Consider the following 20,254-nt stretch of genomic DNA (forward strand, 5'->3'; position numbering starts at 1 on the left):
GATCTTGCTAACAAGTACCAGGATTTAAAGTTTAACCTTGTGAATTAGTCCATTTTTATCATCTAATCTCCTCTTGTGTTATTATTTTGAAAAGTCCAAAAAGTATCTTTTACTTTCAAAATTGTGTTAAAGAGTACAGTTCCTCCAAAATAGAAATACCAAATTATATCTTTGTATTATGTTCTTCCCAGATGCTCGAACCCATACACAGTCAAACAAAAGAGGAAACAGTCAGTCTTATAGAAGTTCTGGAGAAACAGTTTGATCAGCTTTTTACTTCTCTTGATTCCAGGTAATAAGTTAAAAATATAGACTCAATGAAACTGAAGCTTTTAACATTAACTTGTCATTTTATTCCTTTGCATAGATTAAAGTAATGAGTAACTTTTAAACTAGTTTGGAAGGTTATGGGTGGTCCCTATAGGCTGATGTTTACAGCTTCAAAATGAAGAGCAGCGTTTTTTTTGTTTTTGTTTTTATTTGGCTGTTTGCCTTCTGATCCAAAGCTGTTCAGATAATTTCTTTCTTAAACCAGTTAGCATAGATAAATGATTTCAAATTCTGAATCCCGTTGTAGAATTCAGCATACTCGGGAAAATGCAAACATACTCTTTCTGGTACGTAATCTCATCATTTTTTCTTGTGTTTATTTGCATCACAGAAAATAATAACATACTTTCTAATACTCATTTCTAAACAAATACCACCATACTGTTATATAGCCATCCTTTTTTAAAACTTTGATATATAAGAGCTTAAATAATCTTTAATCACATTTTTGTATTTCAAGAGGCAGGCTCATAAAAGTAAGAAATATATTTGGTAATGGTACTTGCCCCTTTGGATCTGGGTTCTTTTTATTTTTTTTTAGTCTAATTAGGATATCTAGAACATAGGCTCAATACACAATGAATGAATCATATTCTTTATTCCTCAATGTTGTTGGTATCTCATGTTTAATATTCAGTTATAAAATTTTAAGTGATAGGTCATGTGCATACATTTTTATTACATTTTTTAACAGTGGTATATATGCATAATGAAGTTTACTTTTGTAACCATTTAAAAATGTACAGTTTAGTGGCACAGGGTACTTTTATGTTTATCTTGTTAAGAACTACCAAACTGTTTTCTAAGTTGGCTACACAGGTTACATTCCCACTAGCAGTGCATAAGAGTTCCAGTTTCTCCACATCCTTACCAACACTTGTTAATTCTCTTTTTTAAAATACAGCCATTTTGAGGATGTGAAGTGGTATCTGATTTTGTATTTGACTTGCATTTCCATAATAGCTAGTGGTATTGTGGACCATATCCTTTCAGTTGACCATTTGCTTATTTTTTTCTGGAGAAATATCTATTCCAGTCCTCTGCCCATTTTTGAATTGGATTATTTGTTTTGTTGTTGCTGGGTTGTAGGAGTTCTGTATCCATTATGGATATTAATCCTTTATCAAATATATCATTTTCAGATAATTTCTCTTGTTCTGTGGCTTGTTTTTTTTTTGACTTTTTAAATTGAAGTGTATTTGATTTACAATGTTGTGTTAATTTCAGCCGTACAGCAAAATGATTCAGTTATATATATATTCTTTTTCAGATTATTACAAGTTAGTGAATATAGTTTCCTGTGCTTTACAGTCAGTCCTTGTTGTTTATACGTTTTATATATAGTAGTGTGTATCTGTTGATCTCAAACTCCTAATTTATCCCTCCACCTTTTCCCTTTTGGTAACCATAGTTTGTTTTCTGTGTCTGTGAGTCTGTTTCTGTTTTGTAACTAAGTTCATTTGTATCACTTTTTTAGATTGCACAGATAAGTGATATCATATGATATTTATCTTTGACTTACTTCACTTAGTATGATAATCTCTAGGTCCATCCATATTGCTGCAAAGGACATTATTTCATTCTTTTTTGTGGCTGAGTAATATCCATATATATATATATACGCGTATATATATATATATATATATATATATACGTGTATATATATATATATATATATATGTTTATGTATGTATGTGTGTCACATTGTCTTTATCCATTTATCTGTTGATGGACATTTAGGTGCTTCCATGTCTTAGATACTATAAATAGTGCTGCTATTAACATTGGGTGCATGTATATTTTCAAATTAGAGTTTTTGCCTTTTCCAGATATGTGCCCAGGAGTGGGATTGCTGGATCATGTGGTAACTCTATTTTTAGTTTTTTTAGGAATTGCCATGCTGTTTTCCATTGTGGCTGCATCAGTTTACATTCACACCAACAGTTGTAGAAGGGTTCCGTTTTCTCCACAGTCTCTCCAGCATTTATTATATTTGTATAATTACAGACTTTTAAAATATTTATTTATTTATTTATTTGGGGAGTAATTAGGTTTACCTATTTATGTTTCAAAGAGGTACTGGGAATTGAACCCAAGATCTTCTGCATGCTAAGCATGCACTTACCACTTGAGCTGTACCCTCCCCCTATTTGTAGACTTTTTGATGATGGCCATTCTCACTGGTGTGAAGTGATATACTTCATTGTGATTTTGATTTGCATTTCTCCAGTAATTTGTGATGTTGAGCACCTTTTCATGTGCCTGTTGGCCGTTTGTATGTCTTCTTTGGAGAAATGTATGTTTAGGTCTTCCACCCATTTTTCTATTGCATTGTTGGTTTGGGGTTTTGGGTTTTTTGATTTTTTTTGATGTTGAGCTGTAAGAGCTGTTTGTATATTTTGGAAATTAAACACCCTGTCAGTTCCACCATTTGCAAATATTTTCTCCCAGTCCATAGGTTGTCTTTTTGTTTTGTTTATAATTTCCTTTGCTGTGCGAAAGCTCGTATGTTTGATTAGGTCCCATCTGTTTATTTTTGCTTTTATTTCTTTTGCCTTGGCAGACTGACCTAAGAAAACATTGCTTCTGTGGCTTGCCTTTTCACTCTCTTGATAGCATTCTTTGATCTAAATAAGTTTTTAATTGATAAAGTCTGTTTTATCTATTTTTTCTTTGTTGCCATGTTTTGGTGTCATATCCAAGAAATCATTGCCAAATCTAATACTGAAGCTTCCTCTCTGTGTTTTCTTCTAACAGTCTTATGGTTTTAGCTCTAACATTTAGGTCTTTGAGTCATTTGGGGCTGATTTTTGTATATAGTGTAAGGAAAGGGCCTAACGTCATTCATTCCCAGTACCATTTGTTGAAAAGATGGTCTTTTCTCCATTGAATGGTCTTGGCACTTTTGTCGAAACTCAGTTGACCATATATGTGAAGATTTAATTCTGGGCTCTCTGTCTGTGTGTCTGTCCTTGTGGCAGCAGAGCAATGTTTTCATTACTGTGGCTTTGTAGCGAGTTTTGAAATCAGGATGTGTGAGCTCTCCGACTTTGTTGTTCTTTTTCAGGATTGTTTTGGAAGGTTGGGGTCCCTTGAGATTCCATGTCACTTTTAGGATGGGTTTTTCTGTTCTGATTTTGATAAGGATGGCTTTGAATTGTAGATTGCTCTGGGTAGTATTGACATCTTAACAGTGTTGTCTTCTAATTCATGAACATGAGAGATCTTTGCATTTAGTTTACCTTCTTTAATTTCAGCAGTGTTGGGTAGTGTACACATCTGTTGCCTCCTTGGTTATGTTTATTCCTAAATACATTCTTTTTTTTTTTATTCTATTGTAAATGGTTTTCTTAATTTCCTTTTCAGACTGTTCAGTGTAGCCGAGTCTTTTTGGAGGCCAGATTTGATTTTGAGGAAATCATTTTACTCATTTGTTTGATGAATAAAATGAGCAATTAGACACTATAATTTTTGGTGCAAAATATCTTTATTTCCATAATAAAGTAATTGCAACATAGGCACAGAAAATTTCTTGAGTAAAATGAGGTAAGTAATGAAGGAGTAATACTATAAGCTTCCTGAGTGATTACTTTGAAGATAATAGTTAATTAAGTTCTGGTTTGGTGAAGTATTTATAAATATCATTTTAAGTTCATGTAATATGTATCTACTTATAGAAATATTTTAATGTACAGATAGATTCTTGTGAGAAATGAGCACAGAATGTGTTTGATGTAATGGCACAAATGACAGCAAGATGGCCAGGGTTCCTCCTACTTTTAAAAGTGGTGGTGGAATCATCCAGGGTTTATCTTACTATGCAGCTCTGACAGCTGTCTCTGTGACATGATAACTGTGTCCTCCTACAGAGGCTGATTTTTCTCTAGTTACATGCACACAGCTTCCACTCTAATACATTTTAGTTCAACTGAATGCCCCTTTTAATAATCTTACTTTATTTACGTTCACAAAATAGTGAAATTATCTTTTCAATACTGTTGAGTTACTGTAAACTTACTGTCATAAAAATGTTTATGAAATACTGAAAAATAACTTTATCGTAAATGAAGGAAAAAGAACCTGTGTGAAGAAGTAGTAAGAAATACAGGTGATTATTTATCAAATGTAATGATGGCTAAGAGCTACATTGAGGAGAAAAAAAATGATTTGGATGCAGCTATGAAGATAGCAAGAGAATTAAAATCGGCACCTTCTCTAAGGACATACTGTGACCTGAATCAGGTAGTTTTAATATTTCATGTGAATTATTTCTGTGGTAGCTTATTTTACCTACTTTGGAATATGATATTTAAAACCTAAGAAAAATTTGTTTTTCAGATTATCCTAACTTGTAATGGCATCAGTTTAGAATTCTTAGGTGTTTGAATTCTAAGACAAACATTAATAAATGTGTTTGGACTTTTGTTATATTATTTATCACTCAGGGAAATGATGTAACACGATTCAAGAACAAGTAGGGTGACCCTCAATCTAGAGTTGTTTCTAGGTCACTAGAATAGAAAATGAGGACAAGTAAGAGTAGCAAATTAAATAGGACTCGTATTTTCCTTTTATAAGCAGTTAGGTATGATTGTCAGCTCTTGGCTTAAAAACTTACCAAGATCCCATTCAGGTTTTTCTCTCAGCCTGCCACCCCAAGATGTGCAGGTCAAGAGACAGGATGCTTCACTCTATCCTGTCCTCTAGTGATGTGCCTGGAGTTGTGCAGAGAGAGAAATATGTTTCTTATGCGCTCGTTGGCAGGACAAGGTTAACCATCAGTCCTCTTTGCTAATTTCTGTCTTGCTCCCTTGGGGTATAGATCCTACTCTATTGTCTTTGAATCCTCAGGGCCTCATTACCCATAGATAATGAGATGTTTGGACTGAACTGAGGTACAAAATAGAAGCCATTGGTTTACCTGCCTCTAAAGTCTTGAACTGCAAATTAAAGGAGAAGAGTTTACCACCATCTCACTTGGCCAGGCCTCCCTCCAGCTATAGTTCTAAAAACAGTAATCGTCAATTCCTGTGTATTACATGTGAGGCATTAGGAAGTTAAAAAAGTAGTAAAATTTGGTCTTTATCCTAGTTAGTCTAGTTAAGAAGATGGGGGGAAAAAAGAAAAACATGAGGATAGCAATGCAGATGCAAAATAAATCTGATCAGAAATGCCTCTGGAACTGTGTAGCTATATTCCATTTATTAACTAGTGTCCTGTGTTGTTGCTGTCTGTTAATACGTATCTCCAAGAGATTTTAAATTTTGGAGTTGGGGGAGTCACAGACACTTACATGCATCCCTCATTTTACTTGCCTAAGATCAAACTGTAAGCATGTTACTTAGTGAAATACCTAAAGGGTATAGTTTTGCTTCTCAAATCTCATTCTGTTTCAACAGTATTTATAACAAAATAAAATGCACACATAAGTGATACTTCTCTTTTGATTCTAGATTATTCAGACTTTGAAGCTAACATTTGAGAGTGAATTGTCACAGGTTAGCTCTCTAAAAGTAAGGAACCCTCCCAAGTAAGTTATAATTCAGGAGAACATCATAATTAAGTATAAAGATGTATTAGAGCCTAAATTTATTAAAATAGCAAGCAATTATTGATTGATAATTCAGTTCAAAAATGTTTCCCAAGTTAGCAACTAAATTAAAATAAGTAATTTATGATAAATTACAAAGTTATTAAATGTTCTGTATTTTGGAGTTTTTAATGTCAGCAACTAATTTTTATTAGAGAAAGTAGTAAACTTATATTAGAACTTTTTTTATGTGAAGTATTTAATTGTAGGTTGAACATGAATTGCGGTGAGATCATCTGTATGTTCAACACTATGGGAAAGACTGAATTTGAAGACTCAACAAAGTAAGTATTTAAAAGAATAGCAACATGCCATTAGTGTCTGACATGGCCTAAGGGACAGAAATATTATCTAAGGGACAGAAAAATTGATGTTTAGTGTCGTACTTGTGAGTCAAAAGCTGAAAAACAATGTAAAGGGCAGCGTGGTTTCTATCATTTAAATTCTGTGTAAGATATTTAAGAATTAAAAGACGTAGAAGGAATCAGCACTCAATGATACGTGTCTGAATCATCTTTGAGAGCCGTTCATTCAGCCAGCATTGAACACTGATTTTATGCTAGGTACTGAGATTTATGCAGAGAAGTTGCACTATAGAGAATGACCCTTGTAACGAAGTGCGTAATTGCTGTGAAAGTTGCACATGCAGAATCTAATGGAGCTGCAAAGGAAGGACATGAGCAGCTCTTGGGGCAGGGGGTAGGTAACAGGGGACTTGGAAAGAGGAGATTTTATGTTTCTTCGTCCATGAGAAATGAGTAGCAGTTGGAGAGGGAGGCAGGTATCTTAACAGGAAGATAACATACTACATTCAAGGAACTGCATGTATAATACCACATGGCAGAAGGTACATGGAGGCTAAATCCTAGACTTTGTATGCTGTGCGGGGGCGTCTGCACTTAGTTTCCTAGACCTGTGCTATCCAATATGGTGGCCACTAACCACACGTGGCCATTTAAATTTAAGCATAAATTAATTAAAACGGAATGAAATGAAGAGTTCAGTTCTTTGGTTGCACTAGCCCCATTTCAGGTGCTCAGCCATGTGTGGTTAGTGGCTGCTGTATTGGGTAGCACTGCACCATTTCATTATCGCAGAAGGCTCTGTTGGACAGCTCAGCTGTGAATAATAGAAAACCACTGAAAGATTTGCAGCATGAAAGCAAATAGAATTAGGTTACATTTCTTAAAGATAACTCTAGTGACCATTGAGAGGATTCTTTGGAAGAATATGAGGTTGGAAGCTGAAGGATGGTTTAGGCTGTTATATAGATAGTGTCAGCAAATGATGAGAAACCAAACATAGGTAGAGCACTGGAGAGGAATAGATAATGACAAATGTTAAGTTGGGAAAAGTGATGAAACTTAGTAGTTTGTTGGGTGTGAGGAATGAAGAAAAGGGAGGCGTCCTCGATGAGTTATAGGTCTGTCTTTGGTGACTAAGTTGGTGGACTGTGGTGTTATCCACCAAGGCTGGGACACAGGAAAGAAAGAAGTTGGGAGGGGGAGATAGTGGGGTATGTGGTTGCTGTGGTTTACTGTGTCTCTAGGGCAAAATGTCCAGAGGGAAGTAGGCCGTATGTGCTGAAACTTAAGAAGAGGTTCTGGACTTGACTCTTTGCTCAGGAGTAGTCCAAATATAAATACTTTAGAAACCACCCCCTGCAGAAGAAAGTAAGTTCATCCAGCTGTAGGTGGTATGTCTCCTGGGGAAATCATCCCCTTAGAAGCACCACATTCATCACCTTGGGAAACTAATGAGGGTCCCACCCACAGCCTCATCAGCTCAGAAACAGGCATGAGCAGATCTAGTCTAAGCCAAGTAAACTCTTGTAAGAGTGCCAGTTTATTAAATTGAGTGCAGTTTATTAAATTAAGGGGCAAATAGAATTGCCACGGGAACTAGAACAGTCACGTTGGCATTCTCTTCCAACATCCAGACAGACACAAGAAGCCAAATCATCAGAGGTTGCTTTGTTTGCAGCATTTTGGGAATAAAGAGAGTAAGATTTATCAACTAACTGAACTGCATCAGTCCTAGACAGCATGCTGCAGCCCTTGCCCCACAGGGAGGATGTTACGAGAGGACTTTGTCTCAAGTCATCATCCCCCGTACATGGAGCCCTGGCCCCCGTTTTCCTCTGTGACTTGCCGTTTTACACTTCCATGGATAATCATCCTTTCCAGTCATTACATGCATCTAGATATTTTCATGACTAGAATATGGTGACTGTCAGTTATTTTTAATCCTAGATGCTATTCTGTCTCTGTAAGAGTTTGTATTGATTCAGATTTAACTCTGAGTAATCTTAAAGTTCTTCCTAGTTTTTAGGGAAAGTATCATTGTGACCTGCCTCTACCGTTTACAGGTGGTAATAAAGGAATCGGTTTGCCCAGTGAGAGCAAATATTGAAGTAGATCAAGTACAGTGCCCTCGAAAAATAATAAATTTTAAATTAGGGACAGGGTAACCTGCAAAAAACAAAACAAAACTGAGAAGGAGCAGGAGAGAGTGGTGTTCTAGAAGTCAGAGGAGAGGTTTATGAGACTGGAGTTGGTTGATGGTGTTAAATGTCTCAGAAAGTTCAGATGAGAGTTGGTTGTGAAAAGAAATGTTTCAGTTACAAAGTTGTGTACATATGTGTGTTGTCAGGAGGTGTTTGGACCTTTATTCAGTGTGTGTTAAGAGACAGATAAGATAGGTCAGTGCTGATTCCAGTTGGCTTTGTTAGTTCTTATTTCTGAAATCGCTCTTAAATGGTGATCTGTGAAGAAACTAAATCTATCATGAGTTAACTAAAACTTTTGCGACTCAACCTCATTTCTTTGATAGAATTTCTATACTTGAGAGCCCAAATCTGTGTGGATTTGTAAAGAAGACAGAAAAATAATGGAGCAAAGTGAATAATCAGCTGTAGGTTGGTGACTGTTGAACAGTCATTCCCAAAGTATTCAAACGAATGGTGACTTTTAGCCTAGGTGGAGGTTTCTAGTAATTTGCTTAGGATTGTACCCCTCACTGCTTCCTATACTTTATTTTTACTTCAGTGAATTAAAAGAAATAATCTTAACATAATTTAAAATTAAATACCTAAGCCAAATAAAAATTTGAAGCTGGTTTTTTTTAGAGTTCTTAACAGTTTTTTTTATTCAAGTACAGTCAGTTACAATGTGTCAGTTTTGAAAATGGATTGAAATTAAAAACTACATCCAGTGTTCTTTTAGGATCAAATCATTGTGATGTGACTATGTCAGGTTCTTTCTTCAGCTTCTCATTGATTTTTACCTCTTGACCTTTTAAAACCCTTGGGCTTGCTTGAGAATGGGCAAAAGTTTCTTTTAGGGTAATGGAAATATTCGAAATTAGATTGCAATGGTTACACAAGTAAATTTAGTAAAAATTACTGGATCTGATAGTGTGTAAATTATACATTAATAAAGCTGTTAAAAACCCGTGAGACACCTGTGTGACTAACTCTGCCCATGTCACAGTATTAACTGTCAGGTGTAAAGGAAACGGTTTGAAGGTGGATATAAAAAATTTATCAAATGACTTAAAGTAGCCTTTATATTTTTAAACAGATGTGATCCTCAAGAAAATGAAATTGGACAGAATGTTCTAAAGAACAATAATCATAAAAAGGAATTTGCTTGTAGTCGTACACAACCATCACTAAAAAAGAAAAAGTTTGACATTTCTGTCCTAACTAATGAAGCCCCACCAACTACTTTGCGATGGGAAACCAATAATGTGCATTTAGAAGCAAAAAACTTCCAGCCACAGAAAGAGATTGTTGCAACAACATCCCCTAAAACCACTGCTGCTTTACCTCAGATGGGATCCAGCCCTGATGTGATCATTGAAGAAATTATTGAAGAAAACCTGGAAAGTGAGTAAAAATACAAAAGCAAAGAAATAATGTATCATGTCTGGAATTAGAGGCAAAATTAGTTCTTCTTTGTCCCTGTACTTAAACATGTTTTTGTTACTTACACCTCACTGTGAGTTAACACCTATTGATTCCATGCCTCTACTGTCACATTCCTAAAGTTCAGATTATTTTTATTTTTAATTCAAGAATATTAGCTAAGCTCTGAGATGTAATTTTAAGATTATTTGACTTTTTAGTGTTCCACCCATATAAAAGATGAGAATAGTGGGAAGGCTATAGCTCAAGCGGTAGAGTGCATGCTTACCCTGCACAAGGTCCTGGGTTCAACCCCCAGTACCTCCTCCAAATATAAATAAATAAACCCAATTACCTCCCCCTCATAAAACAAAACAAAACAAAAAAGGCCAAAAAAAAGATGAAAATATTATAAATAAGTGAGAGATTGTGACTTTGTCCTTAAATTTAAGAAGACCATGTCTTAAATCTTTGTTCTGAGATACCTCCTGTTATAAAATGAACTATCATGAGTACAATAGCATCTGAGTGGTCACATTTTAAATGTATCACAGCTGTTTGATTGGGTTTCCAGTGGTGTCTCCCATCAGCACCAGAGTGAGATCACGCTGTGTGCAATTATCCCGTCAGTCTTCTTCAGGACCATTTTCAAGATCCACTTTGGTTTTTTCCTTCCCCCACCCCACCCCCCCCCAGTCTGTTTCATTGGTTGACTTTCCAGAATATTTTGGATACATAAAAAAGGACACGCTATTTTCTCTCATTTCCACTGGATGATTATTGTCACTGATTAACTCAGTGAGTTAAGAAAACTATCAGTATTTTGCCTACTGATACAGGGGGTCCTGCCACTCCAGTGTTTTACCAATTCAAGTACAGCTTTTTAAACAGTATGTTAAGTGTGCCATTGCCAACATAATAAAATTAATACAGTTGTCTTTCTTCCCTATTTTGATGAAGCATGCTGCACAGATTATCTTACGGAGACACCTAAATATCAAAAAAAGCCTCTTCAGAAGAAATCTCCTTTTGGATCAAAAGCAGGTACTTTATGTATAGTAACTCTTAAGAAGAGTGAGGCCATGAGTAACATGAATTTTACTGATATGTAAAACGTCTTCCTTTTTAATGGTTAAAGTTCTGGCTGTTATTGGCAAAAATATTTCTGAAATTTATAGCACTTCTCTCAGCGATCTCCCCAGTTACACGTGCTTATCTCTTTACCTCATTCTCAGTATGCATATTTTTCTTTGCAGTCTGTTTTGGATAGGTAAAATGATCTGTTTGTTCTGTTTTTATCATGTATCCTTCAATTCCTTCAAGTCTTTGTTTTTTAAACATTTTTACTAGATTTACTAGAACATCTACATCGTTCAAAAATTAAATGTATACATATTAAAACACCCCATGAAACTTTTCCCCTAACCTGTTCTCTTTCCATCTAGTCTCCTCTTCCCTTCCAGAGTTTCTTTATGCATATTCGAACAAATACACAGATATTATTTTTCTAGTTCTCGTTTTTTGTTTTTGTGCACAAAACGTAGCATGCCATACACACTGTTCTGTTCTTTTAATTCCTTTCTTAACATTGTACTCTGAGATCTTTTCATATCAGTAAAAACACTTGGCTTAATTACTACTATATACAAAAAATTTCTCACTGTCTTATTCTACCCAACCCTTGCTTCCACCAAAACATGCACATCTTCCCCTCAATTGCTGCTCAATATGTTGGCTTTCCCAGGCATTTTTTTCATACCTCTCCAGCCTGACAAGATTTAGGAGTCAGAGTGGCTATGAGCTAATTATTGGTTCTTTTGATTTAGTACAGTTTAAAGGAGATTTGGAGCTATACTGGAAACCTAATCATTATCAAGGGGGTTCCAAGTTCCAATTATATTTATAAATAAACGTTGGTGTTTTGTTGTAAAACAGTAGAGTTATAGCACATACTCTGACTTTAGAACCTAACTACCACAGGAACTACAGCTCATTTATTTAACGCATTTTACAAGTAAAATAAAATGTTCATGGTTCGGGTTGCAAAAGAAATCTGTGAAAGTGGGCTCTATTTGTTTTATCAGTCTAGTTACTGTTTTATCGTTTGGACTCTTGTGGGGCCTAGGTCTTCTAGAGTTTGCAGTGCTACAAGACACTTATTATTCTTTTAGAGGATATTGCATTCTGTTTTTAGTGAATTTTTTCCTAACTTTTGGTTTCTTAATATGGTTTAAATATTCTTATCCAGGTTCTCCAGAGCTAGTTTTTGTAAGCCATGTAATACATCCTTGCCACTTCTATATTCGGAAGTATTCACAAATAAAAGATGCAACAGTATTGGAAAAGAAGGTGAATCAGTTTTGCAATAAGAGTTTACACCTTGATCCTTCAGACATTTTGGAGCTAGGTAATGAAATATTACCCCAAGTTAAAATCTGAAGTTTATTTAAATATTGTAATATTTGGCCAACCCATATAGACTTTTTTTGTGATACAGATTTGTACAAGCGTAAAAGGCTTTGAAATTGTTTAACATAAGTTTAATTTTATTTAACTTATTTAGATAACTTAACTAAATATTAAAATTGACTGTCAAATGAGGTACACAAAAACTCCACTATGGAGTAAGGTGAGATATTTTTTAAATATCTTCCTGGGCCACACAGCATGGTAGGTACACTTAATCAGCCCATCTTAATTCTAAGGCTGTATGTGATTTGCTGTAATTTAAACTTTCATTACAAATACTTCCCTTATAACATGGATTAAATATGGTGTATCTATAATAAGATGAGGCTATGATTTGACTTATTATTATAGCATTTTTCTCATTCTGCTAACATTGGTCAACACCTGCATATAACTGATACCAGAAAGTACTGTATGATCTGTTTAGCTTTATATAGTAGTTCTTTAAAAGTGTGATTAATTCCCAGCTTGTCTGTGTCTTTTTTCAGAATATCAGAAGACTAGAACCATCATATACTAACAAAAATGAATAATAATTTTAAAAGTTAAAAAACAGGGTTTAAATTATGAGCATCTAAAGCGGGAAGTGTAGTGTTAAACTTACTTTTTATGGCTGGAAATAATTCTTTAAATTTAATATATGCCCAAAAGCTCAGTTTAGATTCAGAAAATATGCTAAGAAAGCCAGAAATTCATCCTTTGCTTTAAATTGTCAAGGATAATTACTATTTCAAGGCAAATATACATGATTTAAATACTCATTTATCTTTTGAGAAGTGGTTGGTAAGGGAAGAAATGTGATATGATGCTTTAGCAGAGTATCCCCTGTTCCCTTTTCCTACCTATGTTCTTCATTATAAGGACTAACAAGTAGCTCCAGTAGACTTGTATCTCACCTACTGCAAGAAAGAATGTTTTAATAGCATGTAGTTTAAAACTAAAAATATAGGTCATGTGGTATATAGCAACATAAGAAAAGGGTTGATGACAATCTCAAGGCCAAACTAATGTTTTGGTAGAAGTTAAAATTGCCTCTCAGCTATCCTGTGTTTATTAGCATATACAGAGGGGATTATAGAGCATCTTTGTATATAATCTGTGACCAGGTCATACCAAATTTCTCTCTAATGCTGAATTAGTTAAAAGGATGGCCTCCAACACCACCTGCTACCTCTCCTTAGTAGCTACGAGGCTCTGTCTGCCTACTTTCCTCACACATTTGGGTGGAAGACCACTTTCATGGGGTTGTTGTGGGGAGGAGGTGAACTCACACACAAAGTATTGAGAATGTTGCTGAGCCCATTGTAAACGTAAAAATTCGGGCCTCTTTCTGGCTTGATCTTTTTTTTCCTGGTTATTTATTTGTAATTCATCTGATGCCTCCATGAGGCCCTCCTCTGCTGCTACGTCCTTGGTTCATCTTCCCCTTTTCTGAAGTCCACTGTGTGTACATTTCTTAATTTTGGCCTTTCCCACTCTGCCTTTCTTGGTTCCTTTACTCTCACTCCACTTTTAATTGAGGGAAGGTAATTGCTTCTTCCTTTATGCTTCCAAAGAAGTATGTTACAAATTTCAGCATGCATGTATCTGTGCACATGTGTGTGTACATGCAAAAGGCTAGAAGTTCTTTTTTCTTTTAATGTTTTGCATAGTGTATTATAGTAACTTAATTTGCCTGTCTCTTTTCCTTTCTTGAGCTTCTTGAGGCAGCATGGTCTCATTCATCTTTGTTACAGTTCATAAAACACAGGTCCTCAGTAAAGGACTGCTGACTTTGTATTCTTTGTTTTTACCTCCCTGTCTAGCTCATGAGTTTCTGTATTACAGAAACTGTCAGAATATACTAGCTTTATTTATCCCTCTCATAGCATTTGACAAGGGGCTGTGTATTCACTGTATGTCGTCAGTAAATACATGAATTAAGACTTCTTAGTGGTGAAACTAATGTACATGTTTGTAACTTAGAGGTTATTGGGTGTTTTTCTCCATAAACATTGATAATGATTCATCTCCCTCATTGTTTAGGTGCAAGAATATTTGTCAACAGTATTGAAAATGGAATGTGGTGTCGAGGAACTATTACTGAATTAATTCCAATAGGAAGTGAAAATATCAGAAGACGTAGTCCAACCAAATACTTAGTCCATGAAGTTGCACTGATACAAATATTCATGATAGATTTTGGAAATTCTGAAGTCCTGGTTGTCCCAGGGTATGTTATTTTATGATTATTATGTGTTCTTGGCCTGCTTAGACACACTCGTATGTGGAGGAGGGAGATACTAAAGAAAAAACTGGACAGGTAGGGAGGAGTCATTTATCCTCTTTCACTTCCAAGGTATAGACTTTTTATTTTGCTCTGTAATTTGTCTTATTAATTACTAAATTGGTAAAGTGGTATGATTTGTCTGTGTTATTAAGATGGGGAGCTTGCAAAAGGAACTTTCCAATATATCAAACTTAAATACTCTTCTCTGTTGCTTCAAAGCAGGGCATGAGGCACAAAAATAGTCCTACTAAAAAAGTGTTACAGTTAGTTACCAGATGATTGAGTACAGTTTTTAATGAGATTTCCAAAATTTAATTGACATTAGAATTCAATCTATGTGTTCAAAAATGTTTCCTCAATCTCCTAGGAAAATAAACTGATATTGTTCTTGTGGTAAGGACTAGTATTAATTATAGCATGGTCACTTCATTTAATGGTCATAGCTTTATAAATAAATATATTTCTGTGTGGGACTGTCATTATGCCTTTCAAGTTTAAACTGAATGGGTATATGAAGGACAATCCAGATGAAGGCAGTTGAGATTTATTTCTATGGATAGAAATAATGTCTGTGTTTATAAAAGCTAGATTGAATCTATGTAGTGAGATAGCATGAATTAAAATACAACTTTCTAGAAGATTTAACTTAAGGAGAGTATTCTTAGAAATGTATACCTTTTGTGAGGGAAGGCAAGTTTGGGTTAAAAGCATCCTTTTTTTTAATTTTTTACAATATGTGTTTTTATTGAAATATAGTCAGTTTACAATGTCATTGTCAATTTCTGGTGTACATCATAATGCTTCAGTCATACATGAACATACATATGTTTGTTTTCCTATTCTTTTCCACCATAAGTTACTATAAGGTATTGAATGTAGTCTCCTATTCTATACAGTATGAACTTGCCATTTATGTATTTTATATATATTAGTATCTGCAGATCTTGAACTCCCAATTTATTCTTTTCTACTCCCTTCCCCCTCCCAGTAACCACAAGTTTGTTTTTTGTCGGCTTCTGTTTTGTAAGTAAGATCATTTGTCTTTTTTTTTTTTTAAGATTCTGCATATAAGTGATATCATACGGTATTTTTCTTTCCTTTTTGACTTACTTCACTTAGAATGACAGCCTCCAAGTCCATCCATCTTGCTGCAAATGGCATTATTTTATTTAATATGGCTGAGTAGTTTTCCATTGTATAAATATGCCACAACTTCTTTATCCAGTCATCTGTGGATGGACATTTAGGTTGTTTCCATGTTTTGGCTACTGTAAATAGTGCTGCTATGAGCACTGGGTGTCCTCGCGTGTCCTCCTCAGCCTGCTCTGGGGGCGGTCTCTGCTGTCCAAGGGTCCCTGGAGGCTTGTCCTCAGGTGATCCTCCTCCTGAGAGGTGGCCGTGGTGCAGTCAATGTGCAGGGGCGGGGGCAGCGACAGGGACAGAGACAGCGACAGCGACAGCGACAGAGACAGCGGGCAATGGGAGCAAGTACCTGGCCAGTAGTATGGGTCACCCCCAATCCTGCCATCTCCAGCTCTGCTGCTGCCACTGCCGCCGCCCCGCCCCCCTGGCCATAGCCTGCCTGACTCCCAGGGGCAGGCTGACAGGGGGAAACTCCTTCCAGGAAGCTCTGGCAGCAGAGGCCAGGCGGCGGGGGAAGTGGGAGCAAGTGGACTTCCTCTCCCAGGACAGCCGCCCTGTCCCGCCTCCGCCGCCGACGATGACACCCCCACTACCACTGCCACAGCCACTGCTGCCCGCTGTCCATCCCGGGGGCCGAGGGCCGGGCTAAGGCTGCACCCTCCCTCCCCGCACCAGCATCAAGCAGCCAAGGCCCACTGGCGAGCGGTGTGCAGCTCGGGACCACCTATCCCATGGGCTCTGAGGAGGCATTGGGCTTCGGGGTGGGATGGGGGCGTGGGGGTGGGGCAGGGAATTGGAATGGCCTCAAGCCCCGCCCACCCGGCCGCCGGGGCCGCGCCCCTGGGAGCCAGGACTGCGTGCCTGCCGTGGGCCCGGGGCATCCCTGTCTAGCGGCTGTCGCCGTGGTGATCGGAGCCCGGAGCGCTCGGCTCTCGCGAGGAGAGGGCTGAGGGGGTCATCTGGGGTAGGGGTGCACTCCGGGTGTGCGGCGATCTGGCGATAAGGGCGGACAGGGTGAAGGGGAGGGGTTGCTGGGAGCGGAAGTGACCCGGCTGAAGGGTGGGGGCTCATTCCTAGGTGAAGGGTTAGGGGAGTATCTCCGGACGGTGGGGGGACCTGGGGTGAGGCCCTTGGGGTGAGCGCGGTTTACAGGGGCTGTAGCTTAGGACCGAGTGGGGCGCAGACCTGGGGCGGGATTTGGGTGTGAGGAGAAGCAGCTTTGTCTCGGGGGTGCAGTGGATCGGGGACCGGGCGTGGCAGGGGGTGGGGAGGCATTGACTGGGTGGGGGGTCGGCGAGCAGTGGTAGCGGGGCTGGTGGGGTGAGGCCTGGCCCTGGGCCCGTGGTGGTCCTACTTGGGGGCCGGGACCCTGGAGGAGGGCGTGGGGGGCCGCGTTGGTGTTGGGGACCCGGCCAGCCCTGGCCGCGGGCTGGGCTCGCCCCACCGCCCCACCGCCCGAAGCTCCACCGGCCCACCGCCCGGCCCCACTCGCAGCATCCCTACTGCTGGAGTCGCAGCCAAGCCTCCATGCTGCTGTCAGGCGGGCGGGAGGGGGAGGGGCGCTGAAAGCTGCTCGTGCGCTCGCGCGCACGGGCGCCAGGACGCCAGGGCGCTGGGGCGCGCCCAGAACGTGAGGAAGCTGGGCGGGAGCTGGGTGCTCCTGGACCAGCTCCTGGAGGAGGAAGGCTGCCTGGGGTCTCGGCCTCCCGCCGCTTGCTGTCGCCTCTGCTGCCGTCGCGAGCCAGGTAAGGGAGCGCTGGTGGGGGCGCGCAGGTCGGGGAGTCGGCGGGTGAGGCCTGGGCTGTGCATTTGGGGAGGCGCCCGGGGTGGGGGAGGGGTGCGTCGGTGGGGTCCAGGCCGCGCGTCCAGGTTGGGACCGTGAGGTGTGTCCCGGGGGCCCCCCCGGCCTGGTTGGGGTGCCTTCCTCCCCCTCCTTAGTACTGGCTGAACCGCGCGGCTTTCTTGGCCGCCGCTCACAGGCGGCTTTGGCAAAGTGGGAGCAGCCCCGGGAGATGGGAGGGCGCTGGACGGCCCCGGGCCAGCCGAGACTGGCCCTCAGGCCTTGCGAGGCCTTCCCGCGCGGGTGGCCCTGCCCTGGGAGTGGAGGCCGCCCTGGACCCTGTGGGGCACAGGCGAGCTGGGGCAGAAGCAGGGGCGAGGCCGGGCCTTTGGGAGCTTGTTGGCATGCCCCCGAGATCCAAAGCTTCTGACCAGTGTATTTTCCGTCTTTTGAGGACCCTCCCTCCTGTTTTGCACAGTGGCTGCAGCAAACGACATTCCCACCGACAGTGTAGGAGGGATCCCTTTTCTCCACAGCCTCTGTAGCCTTGATCCTGTGTGGGCTTTGGAATGGTGGCCACTCTAACTGGGGCGAGATGCCACCTCATTGTAGTTTTGCCTTGTATTCCTCGGATAATTAGCAACCTTGAGCCTGTTTTGTCATGTGCCTCTCATTGGTCGCTGGTGGGTCTTCGCTGGAGAATTGCTTCCTGAGGTCGTCTTCTGCCCATTTTTGGATTGGGTCGTCTTCTGTCCGTTGAGTCGGATGAGCTGTTTGGATATGGTGGAAATGAACCCCTAGTCAGTCTCCTGTTTGGCAAAGATTGTCTCCTATTTCATAGGTCGTGGTTTAGTTCTGCTTCTGGTTTCCTTTGGTGTGCCAAAGCTGATGAATTCAGTTTGCTCCCGTTTGTGTTTGTATTTTTGCTGAGTTTTCTGTTGCTTGGGGAGACTACCCTAGGAGAAAATGGGTGAGGTGTACGTGGGATACTGTTTGGCCTACGTTTCCTACCGAGAGGTGTGTGGTGTCTTGTCTTGCGTTTAAGTGTCTAAGCCATTTTGAATTTATTTCTGCATATGCTGGGGCTGTACGCCCAGGGGCCGGGATTGGGGTAGGGGGCGGGGCGGCTGCAGAGAGGGCAGCAGCGAAGGACGTGACCTGCCCAGGCAAGCCTTTGGATTTCCTCCCGTGTCCCTCGCAGCCTGCTCTGAGGGCGCCCCATGCTGCCCCAGGTTCACTTGGTGCACATCTCCTTGTTGGCTGGCTCCCTGGACGTGGGCGCTATTCACTCAGGGGTCCTTCTACGGGGCAGTGGGCGGGGCGGCTAGAGAGAGTATGGCAGCGTGAGGCGGGGGCTGCGCAGGTAAGCTTTAGTTTCCTCCCGTGTCTCCCTCTGCCTGCTCTGTGGGCGCCCTCTTCTACCCCAGTTTGACTTGGTGTAATTCCCAGGGTTGGCCGGCTCCAAGGATGCTGGAGCGGTATGCCCAAGGGGCGGGGTCATGGGAGGCGGCAGGGTGGCTTCTGACAGGGCAACAGGGAAGTATGGCGGCAGCCCACGAAAGCCTGTGTATTTCTTCCCTTGTCCCCCTCAGCCTGCTCTGGCGGCGCCATCTGCTACCCTTCGTGCACGGGGTGCACTTCCCCGTGTTGGCCGGCTCGCGGGATGCTGGGGCGATATTCCCAGGGGGCGGGGTCGAGGAAAGGGGCGGGCGGCTGCGAGAGGGCAGCAGCGAAGGATGGGGCTGCTCACGGTAACCTGTGGATTTCATCGACTGTCCCCCTGAGCCTGCTCTGGGTGCGTCCTCTGCTACCCCATGGTCACTGGGTGCACTTCCCCGAGTTGGCTGGCTCCCAGGATGCTGTCGCAGGATGCCCAGGGGGCAGGATCTGGGAAGGGGGCGGGGCGACAGCAGACAGGGCAGCAGCGAAGGATGGGGCTGCCCAGGCTAGGCTGTGTATTTCTTCCCTTGTCCACCTCAGCCTGCGCTGGGGCGCCCACTATTACCCCAGGTTCACTAGGTGCACTTCGCGATGTTGGCCGGCTCCTGAGATATTCTCGTGATATGCCTAGGGGCTGGGGGCGGGGAAGGGGTGTCGGGGCGGCTGCAGACAGGGCAGTAGCGAAGGTTGGCTGCTGTCCAGGCAAGCCTGTGTGTTTCCTCCCTTGTCCCTCTCAGCCTGTTCTGAGGGTGTCCTCTGCTGTCCCAGGTCCACTGGGTGCACATGACCTTGTTGGCTGGCTCCCTGGACGCGGGTGTCGCTGCATTCAGGGGGCGGTGAAAGGAGTGGGGGCGGGGCGGCCACACGGAGGCCGGCAAAGGGGGACAGGGGCTGCCCAGGCAAGCCTGTGGGTTTCCTCCCGGGTCCCCTTCAGCCTGTTCTAGGGGCGCCCACTGCTGCATGGGCTTCACTGGGTGAACATCTCCTTGTTGGCTGGCTCCAAGGAGGCGGGCGCTGTGCGCTCAGGGGTCCTTCTAAGGGGTAAGGGGGGGAGGCTCCAGAGAGTGCGGCAGCGAGGGTCGGGGGCTGCGGAAGTAAGCTTTGGATTCCTAGCGTGTCCCCCTCAGCCTTCTCTGAGGGCGCCATCTGCTAACACAGCTTCACTGGGTGCACTTCCCCGTGTTTGATGGCTCCAGGGATGCTGGCGCGCTATGCCCAGGGGGCGGGGCGGCTGCAGACAGGGCAGCAAGGAAGGACTGGGCCTCCCAGGAAAGCCTGCGAATTTCCTCCCGAGTCCCCCTCAGCCTGCTCTCTGGGGTCCTTCTA

At 41.5% G+C, this 20,254-nt stretch overlaps 1 protein-coding gene across 1 annotated transcript in view; it reads left to right on the forward strand.

Moving 5' to 3' along the window:
- Positions 1–19,243, forward strand: part of LOC140694344 (RING finger protein 17-like) — a 29,907-nt gene extending 10,664 nt beyond the window's left edge. Inside the window, exons 6-9 of the mRNA XM_072957622.1 lie at positions 192–292; positions 4,401–4,572; positions 5,784–5,860; positions 19,081–19,243. Coding sequence (XP_072813723.1) covers positions 192–292; positions 4,401–4,572; positions 5,784–5,860; positions 19,081–19,243 — 513 coding nt within the window. The remainder of the gene's footprint in view (positions 1–191; positions 293–4,400; positions 4,573–5,783; positions 5,861–19,080) is intronic.
- The last annotated feature ends 1,011 nt before the right edge of the window (positions 19,244–20,254 follow it).

Source organism: Vicugna pacos, unplaced genomic scaffold (assembly GCF_048564905.1).
Source record: "Vicugna pacos unplaced genomic scaffold, VicPac4 scaffold_21, whole genome shotgun sequence".
Lineage (NCBI taxonomy): Eukaryota > Metazoa > Chordata > Mammalia > Artiodactyla > Camelidae > Vicugna > Vicugna pacos.